We start from the raw sequence: 15,307 nt of genomic DNA, 5'->3' as shown, positions 1-15,307 counted from the left end.
TGGCCAGGGCAGAACTGTCATCAAATCATGTTGTTTTCTAAACTTGAGATCTTTATTACAAGAGTCATCTCATAATAATAATAATAATAATAATAATAAATTCCCCATTTTTCCCCAGGAAGGACCACTCAAGTTTTTATCCAGGTATATCCCAGTGTTTCTAAACGATAGCTTGCCACTTCACACTCATTAAGATCTTTGACCAGCCTAGTCTGGACATACTCCACCTGCCTTTTTTAAGCTATAGTTAATTATAACTCTCTCAAGGCTGATCCCTAAAACATTCCCCAAGAAAATTAAGGCATTCTACATTTAATTTTTTTCCTTCTAAGTTCCTGTTTGGAGTATTTGATAGATTTTTAGTTAAAAATGTTTTTAAAAATGGAAAGAATCAAAACTGATACAAGGAAGATCTTGAGTATGAAACTCAAAAATCGGATGCATGTACCTGCAAAATGCCCCCCCAGTTTCTCACTGCCAGCAGTGGCTGATGACTAAGCCAGGGCAATAGGTATTTGTACCAAAGCCTAAACTTAGCTTTCTACAGTCTAAGTAAATCTCCCACTCGTGCATCTGTGGATGCTACTATCTGTACAGTTGTACTGCTGTCATCAATCACTGTACTATGGAGAAAAAAGTCCTAACCCAGCCTGCAAGACATTTGGCAGCAGGTTTGTTCTCCATTCCATGCAATCTGTAATTACTTCAGCACAGAGCCTCACTTCTGAAGAGTGAAGAGCATGAGAAAGGATAGAGCACAGTACCCACCTGTCTTTTATACTCCCAAATAGGGTCGTAGACCTTCCATCCATTTTCTGGAAAAACCTCTTTGTACTCAAATGCAAAAAGTGGCTGAAAGAAAGAAGATTTATCATTAAGTACTCAAAGCTCATTTCCAGGATATTTAATATCTCAGATAATAACTTATGACTAGTCCTTTTTCTCTCCTCTCTTCTGGACTATTTTCCTTTTAGGGCTTTGTGAAAAGGATCAACATGCTTACTGTACAAAGTAATTAGTACAACTACGTACCTTCCTCTGTCCCTATTATCTTGCTTGTCTATTATCTAGTACTTCATCACCCCAAGAAGTTTATTTTTAAAAAGAGAAAGAAAAGAATGCTTGGGCAAGAAGGCTTTTACATATCAAGAACTAGATCATTATTAAGAACTGGATTATTTCAACCAGTATTTGAAGCAACAACTGCAGAGCCATAATATGAAAAAAAAAAACAAACTCCGTTTCAGATCTGAGAGCAGTGCAGTGAGTATCAGCTGTGATATCAGATGGATATCACTGTGCTTTGAACATTCTCCCTCCATTACAGGGATGTGAGCATCAGTAAGTCATTGTCCATCCATGACAGAATCTACCTCCACGGTCACAAACTTTTTCTGTTTTCAATACAACCTAAATTCCAAAAGAAGTAATTCTAAGAGGGATTTAAACCACCATTTACTCTCCCTCAGGGAAAACTTCATACAAATATTGTACCAAGTAGATAGAACTGAACAAAGCTACTTATTGCCATTCCGCATGCTTTGGTATCATCGAAAAAATAAAAACGTACCAGATTATTTGAAACTGGGAAAGCATATTTCATTAAGTTCTCAAATATAGATCGTCTGGTCCTCCCCTCAGGCTTATGAGCAAACCGCAAGTTTCGAATATCCTAGGAAAAAAGAGGAAAATCAAGTCATAGATATCTCAACCACTTCAACATACAAAGGAACTCCAAAAGCCAGCATTCCAAATAGAGTCACATCATGATGCTCTTTCTAGTACTGGTTTATATCCTACTTTGAATAGTGTTGCACTGCAATTTTGGGCTTGGTTCAATGGCCATCAGTAGCCTCCAACAAAGCCTGCCATAATCTGCAGGAGTGGATGGAGTATGCGGAAGTGCCTTACTGACAGCACCTTGCCTCTTCACAAGGCTCCCTATTTGCCGAAACACTGAGGAGAGACACAGCTCAGGGACGAGCTATGTCTGATTGGTAGAACTTTGCGAGGCTGATGTCCCACCTCTTACAGGCCACTGAAGCCAAGACATGACTTACAAAGTACTGCTGATCACAGAGCCTGTCTCTGAGCAGGACACTGCCCTAGAGCTACCACACATAGGGAACCTAAGTCCCACTAATCCAGTGCAAAACAACCGATGCCACCTCCCTTCAAAACTCCCATATCTCTCTCAGAGCACTAGAGAGGAGATAAGAAACTAAGAACTCCTCCACTTTGCACAGCAGCACTGTTTCCACAAAGCAGAGTAACCCAAGACCTCTTTTCTGTTCTCATCTACAAAATCAAATTCAGAAATGAAATTAAGCCAAGATTTAAGACGCCAAGATTTTTCAGGCAAGCACAAAATGCAGACACTTGTAATAAACAGTTCAAAAGTCACCAGCAGGAAATAAACTACCAAGTTCAAGCATATGAAGATCATACAGTAAGTCAGAGAACGAGATAGACAGCAGAAGACTTCACCGTCTTATGTTATTTAGACTAGGTAATTGCTTTCAGATAGAGCAAATTGCAGGATGTGTAAGCTGTATCTGTACTGCTCTGTTAGCAGCACTACAGACTGCATCTCCTGGGCCAAGTGTCCTGGGCTGGTGTGTATATATGTTGTGTGCAGGGCCAACACATTGATCCTCTAGTTTGTGCCTGGGTTTCCTACCACGGGAAACAATGCGGTTCACATCAAATGAGATTGTGTGTAAATCTGCATGTAGGCAATACGGCTGAGTAGATGACTAGGAATTCGGAGCAAAACAGGGAACTAATTGACCTGCCAGCAGCTGGCACCCTTGTTAGTCAGAGAAGATTATGACTGCAGCAGACTCAGGGACAGCTGAGTGATTTGGTATAGATGATATCAGCTGCCCTTGACTCAGTGTGCCCACACCTTGTGAGTCTGCTTAGCTTCCTAGTGCCTAGAAATCACAGCAGTGACCGGAGCTATTCGGGGCTCATTTTCTTGCCCCCATCTACCCTTATCCAGAAAGTGGCATTATTTCTATTTGGGGGGGGGGGAGGGAGAAGGTCAGGCAAGAGCTCTAAGCAGCCTGAGACCTATCCTAGTCAGAACTCACTTCTCTCCACACTGCCACTGGGGAGAGCAGAGGGACTGTGCCTTTGTGAGTAACTGAGCTACAGATGTACAGCTGGGGATGGTGACTTTATTTACTTTGTGGGTCCAAGACCATTAGGCACAACGAGGTGATAAGCAATTATATTAAAATTTTAATTTTCAGTGATTCCAAGAGCTCTTGAGAAGCATACTTTGAATGTGTACTACCTTGAAAAAAAAATGAACGAATGGCCAGGAGGGCTGAAGTTTAATCCCCACTCCTCACCAAAGTACAACAGCAGGTGGACACAAGCTAACAATTCTGGGAAAAACTTGCCCCTTTCTTGCTCCTTAAATGTAGGTCAGTGAAACCCATCCTCTATTCCTCAACGACTGGCATAGCCCGGTGGGCAACACAGAAGACCTGAGACTTAAATTATTAGGATGCAGACCTAGGTTTTTATTATGAAGAAAAAAGATACTGTTTAGCACAAAGCCTGAATAAAGGTTCGGGTCTCATCTCTAATAAGCAGAGTTGGTGAATCCTTAAAATGACTTTTAAAATCAGACATTTTTGAAGTGTATGAAGTCATACTGACTGAAAACATCCTGCAGAACTTCCTACGGTATTATAGAGAAAACCTTTTAGAATATACTTTCCCCTTCTCCTACTTTAAAATACAGACAAAAATTTACCTTGCATACAATCTCCAACCCATAGGAATTCTCCCCACGACTGGAAGCACCTCCAATTTTCTCCACTCTGTTGATTACACCTAAAGATGCATCTAGGACAAAAGGAGGGTCCTGTAGACAGTTGAAATTTGTGAGTTTAAAAAGGGAGGAGGAAAAAAAACTAGATCCTGCTCCCTTGCACCCATCTTCCCCAACATATACAGATGATACAGAATTACACTAAAAAAGACTCTAGGTCTGAAGATTGAAAAGACACATTTTATATCAAAGGGCCAATAAAAGCAGATGGTTTCAAAAGCTTACCCGTTCCATGCTTTTAAAATACAGTCTATAATTGGTTACAGTAAGAGTTCCTCTGATTGCACCAGTGAACGGGCAGATGTAAGTAACATCCTTAGCTTAAGAAAATAAAGGGAAAAAAGAAAAAAAAAAGTTAGTTTCACGGTTAACTTATGGAAGCAAAATTAGCAGTAGCAACATTAAGGGCTCTACCCGTGAAATGAAAACAAGCTTATTCTGGGATTCTTGCCTAGGGCTAACATGCAAGTTTCATCTCTGTTAAGAAGACAAGACTTCTGGTGTTCCTCAAACTCCAAGCAAGCACCATTACCTGGAATCCTACATTTGCACACAGAACTGCTAACCCAGTGCAAAAGCCACTACGTAGCTGCAAACTGTTGACTAGCACTGAGCAATGCATTACCACTGGTTGAGAACACCATGCACTGAAAGAGGGGACAATTCCTGCCCTGAATGCATGCATTTGAAGCTAGATAAAAATCTGCAAAAAAGCTAAATATTGCTAGCAAGCTATTTTGTGCCATCAAGAACATCAGAAAACAGCTCTCCTGCAAATGACCTTGAGCATACTTGGGTCCTTCCGTACACCCTTAAAGACAGAATCAGCCCCAGGATGGAGGCTCTGCACGCTAAAGGCCTTGATTGAAGCCAGCAGAGCAACAGCAATTTACAGCAGCCAAAAATCTGTATAGCACCCAATTGCCAGTGACTTTAAGTCTCAAGTCAGTGATCAAGTTTCCCTGCAACAATTCAATTATTTCTGAACCTGAGTGATGGTGACTCAAAACAGTCCCCTTTTTAAAATGCCTCAAACGCTTCTCACTTGTTCCAGCAAAAGGTGAGAGTTGCTGCTGGTTTTCCACAGCAAACACCTCCCCTAACTGCCCTTCTGTTTTATATCAATTAAAAATGCCAACATTCAAGCTGCTTCCCCCCCCCCCCCGCCTCCCACCAGTGACCCACCACATTTTCTGTCACTAAAGCAGTTGTCTGGCTGTGCCGCAGCAACAGTTTACACTATTACCAATAAGCAGTGATACTCCTCAGATACACAGAAACCCTTTCAGGAAGAGACCCATGGACTATAGCTGCCAGATTCATGAAATTTGAAAGAGAAAACAAAAACACAGGACCATCTTAATAATGTGAAGCCTCTAATTCCTAAGGGATCCATTATGCAAGGGCTATGTAAAATCCATGAGAAAGCTTGCCTGTCAAACAGGTGACAGCCACCACGTACAGGAGCCGTTAGACTAGGGGGTGTCATGCTAGGAACCCCAGTTTCTTCCATACCCTTATTTTGTGTGATTTAGCCATAGGAGAGGGAAAGAGAGAGTTGCCTTATTCTAGGGCACCAGCAACACATATAGTTAAATCATCCTTACATCAGCTCTGCTTCTACATAGTCTTCACTGAACTCTCCAGAGTTGGACATGGGGAGAATCCTTGAAAAACAAGAGCTGGTGGGCAGGCATGGTCAGCAGAGTAGCATTAACATCAGCCAGAACTGGTTTTGATTGCTTTCAGAGCCCTGACTAGAAAGTTCAGAGGAAAAAGGATGAGTGGAGCAAACTAGTGTGCAGCAAACTAAACAGCCCAGTTTTTGGTTAAAATATATACGCTAGCAATTTCATTATTTATTTATTCCTTTTAATGGAAATCTATTCGTTGGAAAGTCAATTAAACTCAAAATGTTTCTGGAAAGCTTTAACTGAACCAAATGTTTGATTATTAGCCAACTATTAATCAACATTTTTCAAAGAGTAGACTGAACACAGGAAAGCAGAATCCTGAAACCCATAATAAGGAGGAGAACAGCCTGCTTGGCTTTTCCACTAGCTCTCATTATTCAAAATACAAGTCCGAAAAAGGTTTTAAAAATAAATCTAAATCTACTAATATGAAAAGAGCATGCATATACATCTAAAAAGGAATAACAATTCTGAGTCAAAAGGGAAGACGCTAGAAAAATATTTTCTAGGTAAGGTGTCCTAGGCATTATCTCAAACACTGGTCTTGTCAGTTTATAAGCCATGCCACTTTCCACGTTTGTATTTTATTAGCCTGTTTTCCTAAGGAAACAATTGTACTTAATTACAGTGCACAGCTACACACATGAACATGTGTCTGCTTGTCTGACCTTAACCCTAGCATTGTTGTATGATTTCAGCAGCCTCTATCCAACGGATAGGGATCTCCAAGGTATTAAATTCCTTCACCGTTTGTGAAAATGGGTATCAAGAGAGAGGTTATAGTGCTACTACCAAGGGAAAGTCTAATAAACTCAGTCTTTGTTAGATATAAGAGAATTCATATGGGAGAAAGATACTGGAAATCAGGAATTATTAATTCCACTGCTTATGGATTTCTTTTTTTTTCTTTTTTTTTCTTTTTTTTTTAATAGGGCCAGTTTTACCCTAGATTTTAATGTTAGCTGAAATAATTTTTCTTCCCTTCCTGATAAAATACAAAGAGAATTACACTCAACCTTCCTGCCACTTGCAACAGGATACAATACTGTTGATGAATAATGTAAGTTTTCCTTTTTGCTACCTTTAATTTCTTTTTGAACCAGGCAGCTGCTGTCTGATCTGCTTAAAGCTACCTGCTTTTATAGACTTACATGGCTCGCTGTGTCATTTGGGAACAGCTAAAATACTGGGCACTGTTCTTCAAAACCATTTTCCAGGAACCCTCTAAAATATGGTCTTGCTGTCAGGGCTATTTGTACCCCCACAGGATGAATTAGATATCAGTCTGCACTGCATGTTTGGAGTAAGAGTTCAGAGTCTTTAGAAAAGGAAGAGAGAAGGATTAAGCATTAAGTTTTTACTTTTAGGACCAAAGATGCTTTCTTCATTTTAAGAGGAAGGGAACACGATGAAGGAGAATGTCAACATCGCTAAACTAATGAATGCAAAATCTTTTACAGAAAGTTAATCAAGAGGCTTACTCAAACTTCTAGGCGGTGAAGCACATCAGCAAACCTGCTCCATGTCACAAAGTCTGGCTAAGAGAAAAAGAACTCCAACCCCATAACACTAAAACTTCTCTGCAGTAACACTGCAACTTTGCTGCAGTTTTTGATGGAGATTCAACACATAATTATGTTATGTCAACCTAAGAAGTTATCTGTGGTGAGCGCACCTTGAAACAACGCATCTGTGTGCTCTCAGGATACAACAAATGCAAATGCAGTACAAACTGTCTCAATCTCTCATCACTGATGCTAAAATATGTTGAACTGCCTTGTATCTGCTCCACACTAAGAGTAGATATATAGTTACCTTGGCTCACAGTATGCATAATGACTTGATTAATGAACCAGCTTGACCATGTGCCTCAAAATGTCAGCAGTCTGCTGTTGCTGGTGAATGAGCACCAAGATATTTTGCTCTGTGGATATTCTATTTGGTCAGCAAGCAGTAAGAAATATCCTTTTCACGTACCCATGTCTTTAATAGTTTCTCCTGGTAGCAAAGGTGGCTCTTCCATTTCGGCCAATTTATTAGACTCCCTCAAGACCTAGGTAAAAGATAAAGTAGAAAGAGAAATTCACTACATTTTCACAAACCAAGAAGTTTACACTTACCTGCAATGGGTCAACAATATAAAGGACAACAAATATTCAAAGATCTTAAGGTGCATCCTAGTGTTGCTGCTCCAGAGAGGTCCATATAAAGCATATGAGACACCTCAGTCCACCTCTGCAGTCCTTGAGCATGCCACTGGCCCACAGAGAAGTGTTTAAGTGAGGATGTCTGTGATGGAGAAGTCACTCAAAGCCGGTTTTGTGCTTTGCCAGCACATTTACCACCTGGCTGCTGTTCACGCTCCAATCTTATTTGACCCAACCTACACATCATTACCACAAGTCAAACTCTCTGTCTGCACAGCTACAGTCAGAAACAAAGAGACTGGTTCTTTTCCCAAAGTAATCAGCTCTTATTACCATGACACCACCAACAGTTAAGTGGAGCAATTTCTGGTTTACACGAAGCAGAGTGAGGAGGGACCTGACCTGAACCCCAATATCTTCAATGAGGATCTGACAAGCAAAAATACTTGAATTTTCTTAGGTATGTAAACTGGTAATAGGTTAGCTTTTTTAGTTTGTTTTTTGGCTGCCAAACAGCTCTTCCTCCTCTTCCCCAAAACTATCTTTCTTCCTGTAACTACTTATTGGTGTTCCCACTAAGCCCTCTGGGCTGTGCCAGCATAAAAGTTTTTTGTGCATCTGTTATTGTGAACAGAATGAGGGAATTGACCCGGTGGAAAAACAACCTTCCCAAAAAAAAAGAATACATACATACCTACATATTTTTCAGCCAAATCATTTTCCCAGTCCAGTTCAACTGTGCCAAGGAGAACACAGAGCTAGGAACACGTGACCAGCCGGTGTTCCAGCTGAAATTAATATCAAAGTAAGGCCTAAAATTCTGTCTTCACTTGAAGGGTTAGCTGGCATAGCTAATTAAGCCAAAGTGACTAATCCCATATATTGGAGATAAGTGCACTGGTAAAGTTTATTTTACTTGGGCTAAAGTTATACCACAAAACATTACTTTTTACAGATATAACTGTATTCATGGAAGGGTTTTTGCTAGTACAGCTAGTAGCACAAGGAAGCATATATTTAAGAAAAGCATAGCCCTAAATATGAAAGTTCTACCTATGGTCTAAATCTATGGAAAGAACTAGAGGAGAAGAGCATATGTAAGTAACCACGATTAAGGCTAGGTCTATGTGGCCAAATGCAGACAGATCTGAATCATATTGCCCATGCCCTGAATCTACCAAATGACACACAACAGCATCAGCACACCAATTGCTCAACCTAATAACATGGACAGAGGGAGCCGGTAAGTTAGTCCAAACTCTGCCACGTGGTGTAGCAACCACAAGACTTTGGGTTTAAAGCTGCCTTGCATCCTGCATGCTGAGGATGGGCAGAGACAGCTCAGGTCTGCCTGCAACTGAATTTGCAGACTTGCCCCAAATGCTTTCTTTATCTTAATGTCAGGATAGAGAAAGAATTGTTGTCATCTGAGATCAGCAAATCTCTGCAAAGAAAATTCAAAAACATGGCCTAAACCGACACCCTAAAACCTGACATGTCTATGGTCAACTTTCATGTAGGACCAAGCCAGAGGGAGAGCCTCAGGAAACAGAACTCCTCTGAACGATGTAAAAAAGAAAACAAAAAACGAAGAAATCCCCATACCACAATAAAAGCATGTTCCAGCATTTTTGCACAACAGATTGATGCATAGATGAAAAGATTAACAAGATCAAAGCCTTCTCGGGAACACGATGTACATTTTAAAAAATGCATTCAAGTAAGTCTTTGAATTTAAAAAAAAGGCAGACAAAAAATAAAACCAAGCACAATCCTGACTTCCTAACAGGAACCTCACAACTGCAAAAATAAAGGAATGCAACTACTTAGGCCAGCTCTTGAGTAGGGAGGCTGGCACTGCAGCTGGACTGGTATGTACGGGATGAGTAAAGAGAATCAGCACTGATAAAGCTCATAACACAGGCAACACTGAACTTGCAGGATAGCTTCTCCTCCCCCACTTCAGCAATACCATCGAAAACAAGGTTTTGCTGGTATAACCAGCCAAAGCCAGTGCAGGGGACTTCCTGTCAGCCCAGCTGTGTTGGCCAAAGATCACACACCTCATCAAAGCCCTGACTGACAGCCTCCTTGGCAAAAGTCTGTGGGGTAGACCCAATCTCAATTCCTGTGCATCAGTTTTTGCACTTGAAAAACAGGCTTGAAATCAACAGGATAACATCTGGATTATGCCAAATGAGACAGAAGCTTTCTGCTAATTAGTCCTTACAGTGGCTGTCATCCTTGCTGCCTTTTATCTTGGAAGGGTATTAGTAAAAAATATACTGCGTGCACAGGACGCAATACAAAACTTCTAAAAGATCCCTACCCCAAACAGCTAGCAGCTGCTGCTACGAATGCTTCAGCCAACAGCTGGACTTGCTACTCTGCTGCAGATGTCAGCGGGAGCACGGCCAGGGGTAAACATTTGCAGAATTAGGCTGTACCTTCAGCCAAAATGAACACAAGGTAAGCATATATAGAAAGTGTTTGATACTACGAACAGCTGCCAACGTGATCAATAGGTGGGCAGTGCTCAGGTGGTTTTAAAAAACTACACTGAGGATGGGGGAGAGAAGGAGGGAAAAGCAAGAGTGCAAGCAGCAAGTAAAGACAAAGAAAGATTTCCATGTCAACACTATTCCATTAAAGATAAGGTTGAAAGCCTTTTCTGTTTAAAAACTGGCTCTTCTAAGTCTAATAAAATCCATCTGCCTGCTCACACTCTTTGAAATGTGGAGTCCCCAGGGTCAGAGGAAAGGGTCAGTGATTGAATCTGCACTCACGTGAACACAGGGCAGCGGCGATACGGCTTCCTGGAAGCCCAGCACTTCTCAAGGTCAACAGCTTCTGCCAATTTTGTCTTTTTTTTTTGCAGAGTTGGGGATTAAACCGTCATTTTGACAAACCCCCAACTGACCTCAGCAATACAACCTAGCTCAGGTAACACAGCATAGCCTGCTTTCCTGGCAAATTAGTGATGATATCACAGCCAGTATCTGTATATCACCCCCGGATAATATTTGCTCTTTCAAATAGGCTGCGAAAGACAGAGTCAGAAAGCCTAGTTAAAATTTTTCTTTGGTGTGCCAGTCTCAGCAACCTCTGGTTAGCTTTATGCCTTGAACTACCCTCCTAGTTGGAATATTAATGTTTGAAACCTGTCCTGGTAGAAATCTGAAAACAAATAGTAGGCATTTTCCTAAAATCCACTTCCATCAATGGCTCCTTAAAACTGATTCAGAGAAAAATGCAATCTGTGTTTTGCTGCCAATGCAGAAAGCTCATGTAGCTTCTAGAAAAAATAAATAGATAATGTGTACAGCTGCTTGCTGGCAAAGAGGAAGGTGGAGGAGGGAGAAGACATCTGGGATAGCACCGAGGTACAGAGGATTGCAAGAAAGGAGAAAAGTGAGTGGATGAGGAAAGAGAGAAGTTTTGAAAGCAGATCAAGGGGAAAGGATGGGAGAGGACTCGAAGCAGTCATGTGCAGTTCCAGAAGGACACAAACACCTGGCGACCCTCTGCCCCTTACAAGACTAAAGGATCACATGACAGACCTCTGCTACCCCTAGATTGGTTCCCTAAACTGTCAGAAAAATCTTTTTGTACTTTAGCCTATTTTCAAGATTCTAAAAATAAGACCCCAGGACAATGTAGATTTAACCCTCTGCAAATCTTGCAGTACAAAATTAAAGGCTACAAGGGAGCGAGGAATCAGGAAAGGGAGCCCAGGGTCATGACTGCAGCAGCCTAGCTGCAGGAGAAAGAAGGGGCCTTGGCAGGAGAGGTGGACTGGATGCTCATGCATTAACAGCTACTGAGGCAGTTTCAACTAGCATATACGTATGTACGTGACTGACTGAAGCATTTCACCTCTTCATGCCTCAGGTTTCGCAGCTGGCTCTGTGGGAATAAAAATGAAAAGCACTTTGAGATCTGCAATGCAGCCAGAGCTAGGCAGAATCATATTAGCAACAGCATCATACTGACCTAGAGCAACTTGCTGGCCATATATGTCACAATTACCGCCAAGTTTTGCAGGAAACAAATACAACCAAACAACTACATGGAAATTCTGTAGATTGCTTTGCCTTGCCTCTAAGCCAAACAAGGGCTTCAGTATCTTGCTCCTCCTCAAAGTGTTGTGGCTCAGTAATTGAACCTCTGGGGCAAATAAGGAGTTTAGTTATACATCGGGTTAGCCTTTATTTCTGTCTTTTTTCACTGACCAACATAACCTACCCATTACACACATCAGCAGCTCTCCCTCAAGGTTATACAGCTCTCGCAGGAGAGGGAGCATACAGGCATGGCAGCACCTACCTCGGCTCCTGCCTCGGCTCAGAGAGTCGCGAGGACTAAATGCCAGCACAGACCTCTGTCCTTCATCCAAGTAGCGACTTGGCAGAACAAACCCACAGCTGATATATTTAACAACCTCTCTTACTCAGGATCCCATCTTACATTAGCTCCATCTCACTTACCCATCGCTGAATGTGCAGAGCTCTCTCATATCCCCCCACTTACAGTACCAAAGCAGGAAAACCCCAGTGCTTTGCTGTTGATGCAACCTCTAGATCTCAGCAATGAGATGATCACTGCCTTTGCGCACATGTATAAGGCCAGGGAAAGAGATTCAGATCCCAAAACAGTGGTAAGACTGCCTCATGTCCCTACCTCTTCATATCGTGTTTCAAGATACTGCAGTTTCATCAAGTCTCTCCAGCTATGTCTCCACACTGCCTCCTGACAAAACAGCCAGTGTGTTGCTCCAATAAATCCCTTCCCCGGTTAATGTTCTTGCACAACTCACACACTGCCAATTCCCAAGTGGCTACAGACAGCTCAGGCTGCTGCAGAGTTAAAGCTGTACCGTAGCTCTGAGTTGAGGCTCTCAGAGGTCTAAGCATTGCTGAACACCGTTCCTGAAGGATGATACTCAAGAGGGGGCATGAAACTCTACATTAAGGTTTTTCTTTGCTTTTGAACAAAACAGCTGGCGTATTTTCCTCTTGTATTTTCTGAGACGTTTTTACGTACCAGCTGAACTGCACAGCCAGGAGAACAACACACATCCTGCTCTGTTTGAGGCTGAGCCAGGATTACCTCCTCCTACCAAATCTGCCAGTATAACTGCTCGTGTAATTGCTTCCATGCCTTCAGTCAAGATGCCTGGGCTAGTTTAATGGCTTTTATATGTATATTTTTCCATAAACTGGATTATTTTGACAGCACTGGCTTAGGGTACAACTACACGAGCAATTCATCCAGCAGACTGGGAAGTGTGTTAAACTCACAGTGCGGGAGTAAAAGCACTAAGGACTGACAAGGGACAGTAATTGGCGCTGGACACCAATGCCTGCAGCACAGGCTTTCAGATAATAAACCAACGACCTTTAGACAGAGAGATGTACCAGAAGAGCACCTGAGGTCTCTCCTAGCCATTTTCCAATTATTCTCTTCCCTTATTTTACCTGAATACTTGAGTCCTGACTCTAAACACAGGCAAAGGCAGTCTCCTGGCTTTATGTAGTTAAAGGGAAAGCTACAGGTTCATGTTACCAAATTACTGTATAACAGTTTCTTCTAACAGATTCTTCTCAATAACAATTAGAATTAAACAAAAAAATTCTTTAAGCTGTTTTAGGGGGAAAAAAAGTATATTTTTCGTGATTTTTCCCCCTCTCAGCTAATCTCTCTTTGGTAACCTCCTACACACTCCAAATGACTTTGTACATTTTGAATAATTTATTAAGTATAAAGAGATAACCCTGATATGACCTGTCCATCCCAACACTGACCACCTTGCATCTAAATTATTGCTTTTCCCAAAACCACGTCTGCCCTGTATATTCAGAAAGTAAGCCCTCCAGGCTTGGAGCTGCTTTTATTCCAGCCATGTATAGTTCTGTTCTGTGTTTCCTACAGCATGAAACTGGTCTCTTAACTGCTCCCTTGACATGAGTACATATAACTTGTATATACAAACATAACATAATGCATACATATAAAAAAAAACCCCTTGCATCTGCAACACTTACTTACACTCACAGGTTTGGCACATCTTCCTCATGTGTGTGCACTGGTAGTAGGAATAGGCAAGATATATGCTAGGAGGACAGCTATATATAATATGGACATTGTATATGTGTGTGGGGGGAATACAGAAAATTAGTAGATTTTTTAAAAAAATATATATATATATTCAAATTATGGATGAAAGACTGAAACTTAACAGCCAAATAAGAGGCTTTACCTCCTACAGGAAAATATCTGTCTGATATCTCAAATTTTAACAGGAAAATTCTGCTCACAAATATCATACCTAAAACTTCCTTCTTTCTTTCACTAATGTCATTCTCTCAAGGGCTGGCACAAGACTAAATATCCTTCTGAATCAGCACTCCTCTCACCCTGTAGGCAGTGAGTGGCAGTAATATTCATTTCCTCAAACGGTAGAGACCTACACCTGAGCTAGTCACCCTAGATTCCCCTAACAGTCAGTAGATAGAAAACGACCTAGAAGATTCACCTTCCAGATGAGTGCCTTTCTTCCCAGTAAGTGCAGAGAATGAGGATGACAAACTCTGATACAGCCACCTACATCTGGTAAGGCACTTACCTCTGGTGCTCCACTGTGCCCAAGATAACAGTGGGTCTGACCTCCAGGACATCCCTATAAGACTGAGTAGTCAAGACCTGTACTTTGCAGATGGGCCTAAACTTATTTTGTCTATGCAGAAAGGCAGCAGGAGATGAGCTTGCTCAGATCTAAAAATTGCATGTATTGCATTAAATCAGGCATGACTCCAAAGCTAGTAGCACAGAGCTTATTAGCTGAGTTATCAAAGACAACTTTTGGGTCCAAGCCATCTCCCTTCTTCTGTCTCACAGAACCAGACGAGTGAAGTCAGCTTTTTCTGCAAAGGCTTAGCCACAGCATAATTTCTACTTATTTGATTTTTTGTTTAATCTTTCTTGTAAATCAAAGGCAAAACACATATGCTTAGGTAACCGACGTCTTTCTCCTATCAAAGTGGCTTTTGGCTATCTAAGACCATGTTCACCTACTCCTTCTCCTGACTTCTGCCCTCCCCGCCCCCCGGCCTTCCCATCCCATCCCTTTTCTCTTTCACAGCTGTTGCAAGCAAGGCAGTTAATATGTCAAGTCAATCAACAAAAGGATAGTGCCATTATGGTAGATATACCAAGATGTACCATGAACCCAAGGATGGTGTAAAAACCTCAGTAATAAAAGAGATATGGAAGCTCCTTCCATTCATCTCAGAAAAACAGGGAGGCCTATTTCTGTCCAGCTTATTTAGGATAACTGCTCATTGGTGTATTGATTTGTTCCCTGAATGAAACATTTTTTACAACAGAGAAAGGACAAATTTTGAAGGCATATTTTTTTTCTAGTATTTTGCTGCCGAGATATTTCTGTCTTCTTAATGCTCAATTAGACAAATATTAAAATAGTAGGTAAGCTTACATGATAAATCCAACTGTAGACTGCAAATACTGTATTATTTTGGAGAGATTTTCAGCTGCCATTTATGGCTACTTCAAGTGCACTTTGAAAAGATTTATGTACAATGTGTCTTGCTGGAAGTGTA

At 41.3% G+C, this 15,307-nt stretch overlaps 1 protein-coding gene across 7 annotated transcripts in view; it reads right to left on the bottom strand.

The window, feature by feature from the left end:
* The window catches only part of MTMR2 (myotubularin related protein 2), a 60,776-nt gene that overhangs the window by 16,822 nt on the left and 28,647 nt on the right, over nucleotides 1-15,307 (bottom strand). For 5 of the 7 annotated variants that reach the window (XM_062567314.1, XM_062567312.1, XM_062567308.1 and 2 more), the window contains 5 exons: nucleotides 7,519-7,594; nucleotides 4,073-4,167; nucleotides 3,770-3,880; nucleotides 1,571-1,672; nucleotides 769-852 (listed from right to left, as the gene is read on the bottom strand). In XM_062567314.1, the coding sequence (XP_062423298.1) occupies nucleotides 769-852; nucleotides 1,571-1,672; nucleotides 3,770-3,880; nucleotides 4,073-4,167; nucleotides 7,519-7,564 (438 nt within the window). In that variant the 5' untranslated portion in view covers nucleotides 7,565-7,594. Of the gene's footprint in view, nucleotides 1-768; nucleotides 853-1,570; nucleotides 1,673-3,769; nucleotides 3,881-4,072; nucleotides 4,168-5,454; nucleotides 5,581-7,518; nucleotides 7,595-15,307 lie in introns of those variants that run through there. The other 2 variants (XM_062567311.1, XM_062567313.1) reach the window with 2 other exon arrangements.

This window comes from Rhea pennata, chromosome 1, assembly GCF_028389875.1.
Source record: "Rhea pennata isolate bPtePen1 chromosome 1, bPtePen1.pri, whole genome shotgun sequence".
In the NCBI taxonomy this organism is placed as follows: Eukaryota; Metazoa; Chordata; class Aves; order Rheiformes; family Rheidae; genus Rhea; species Rhea pennata.
This window is presented reverse-complemented; position numbering and strand designations above follow the sequence as displayed.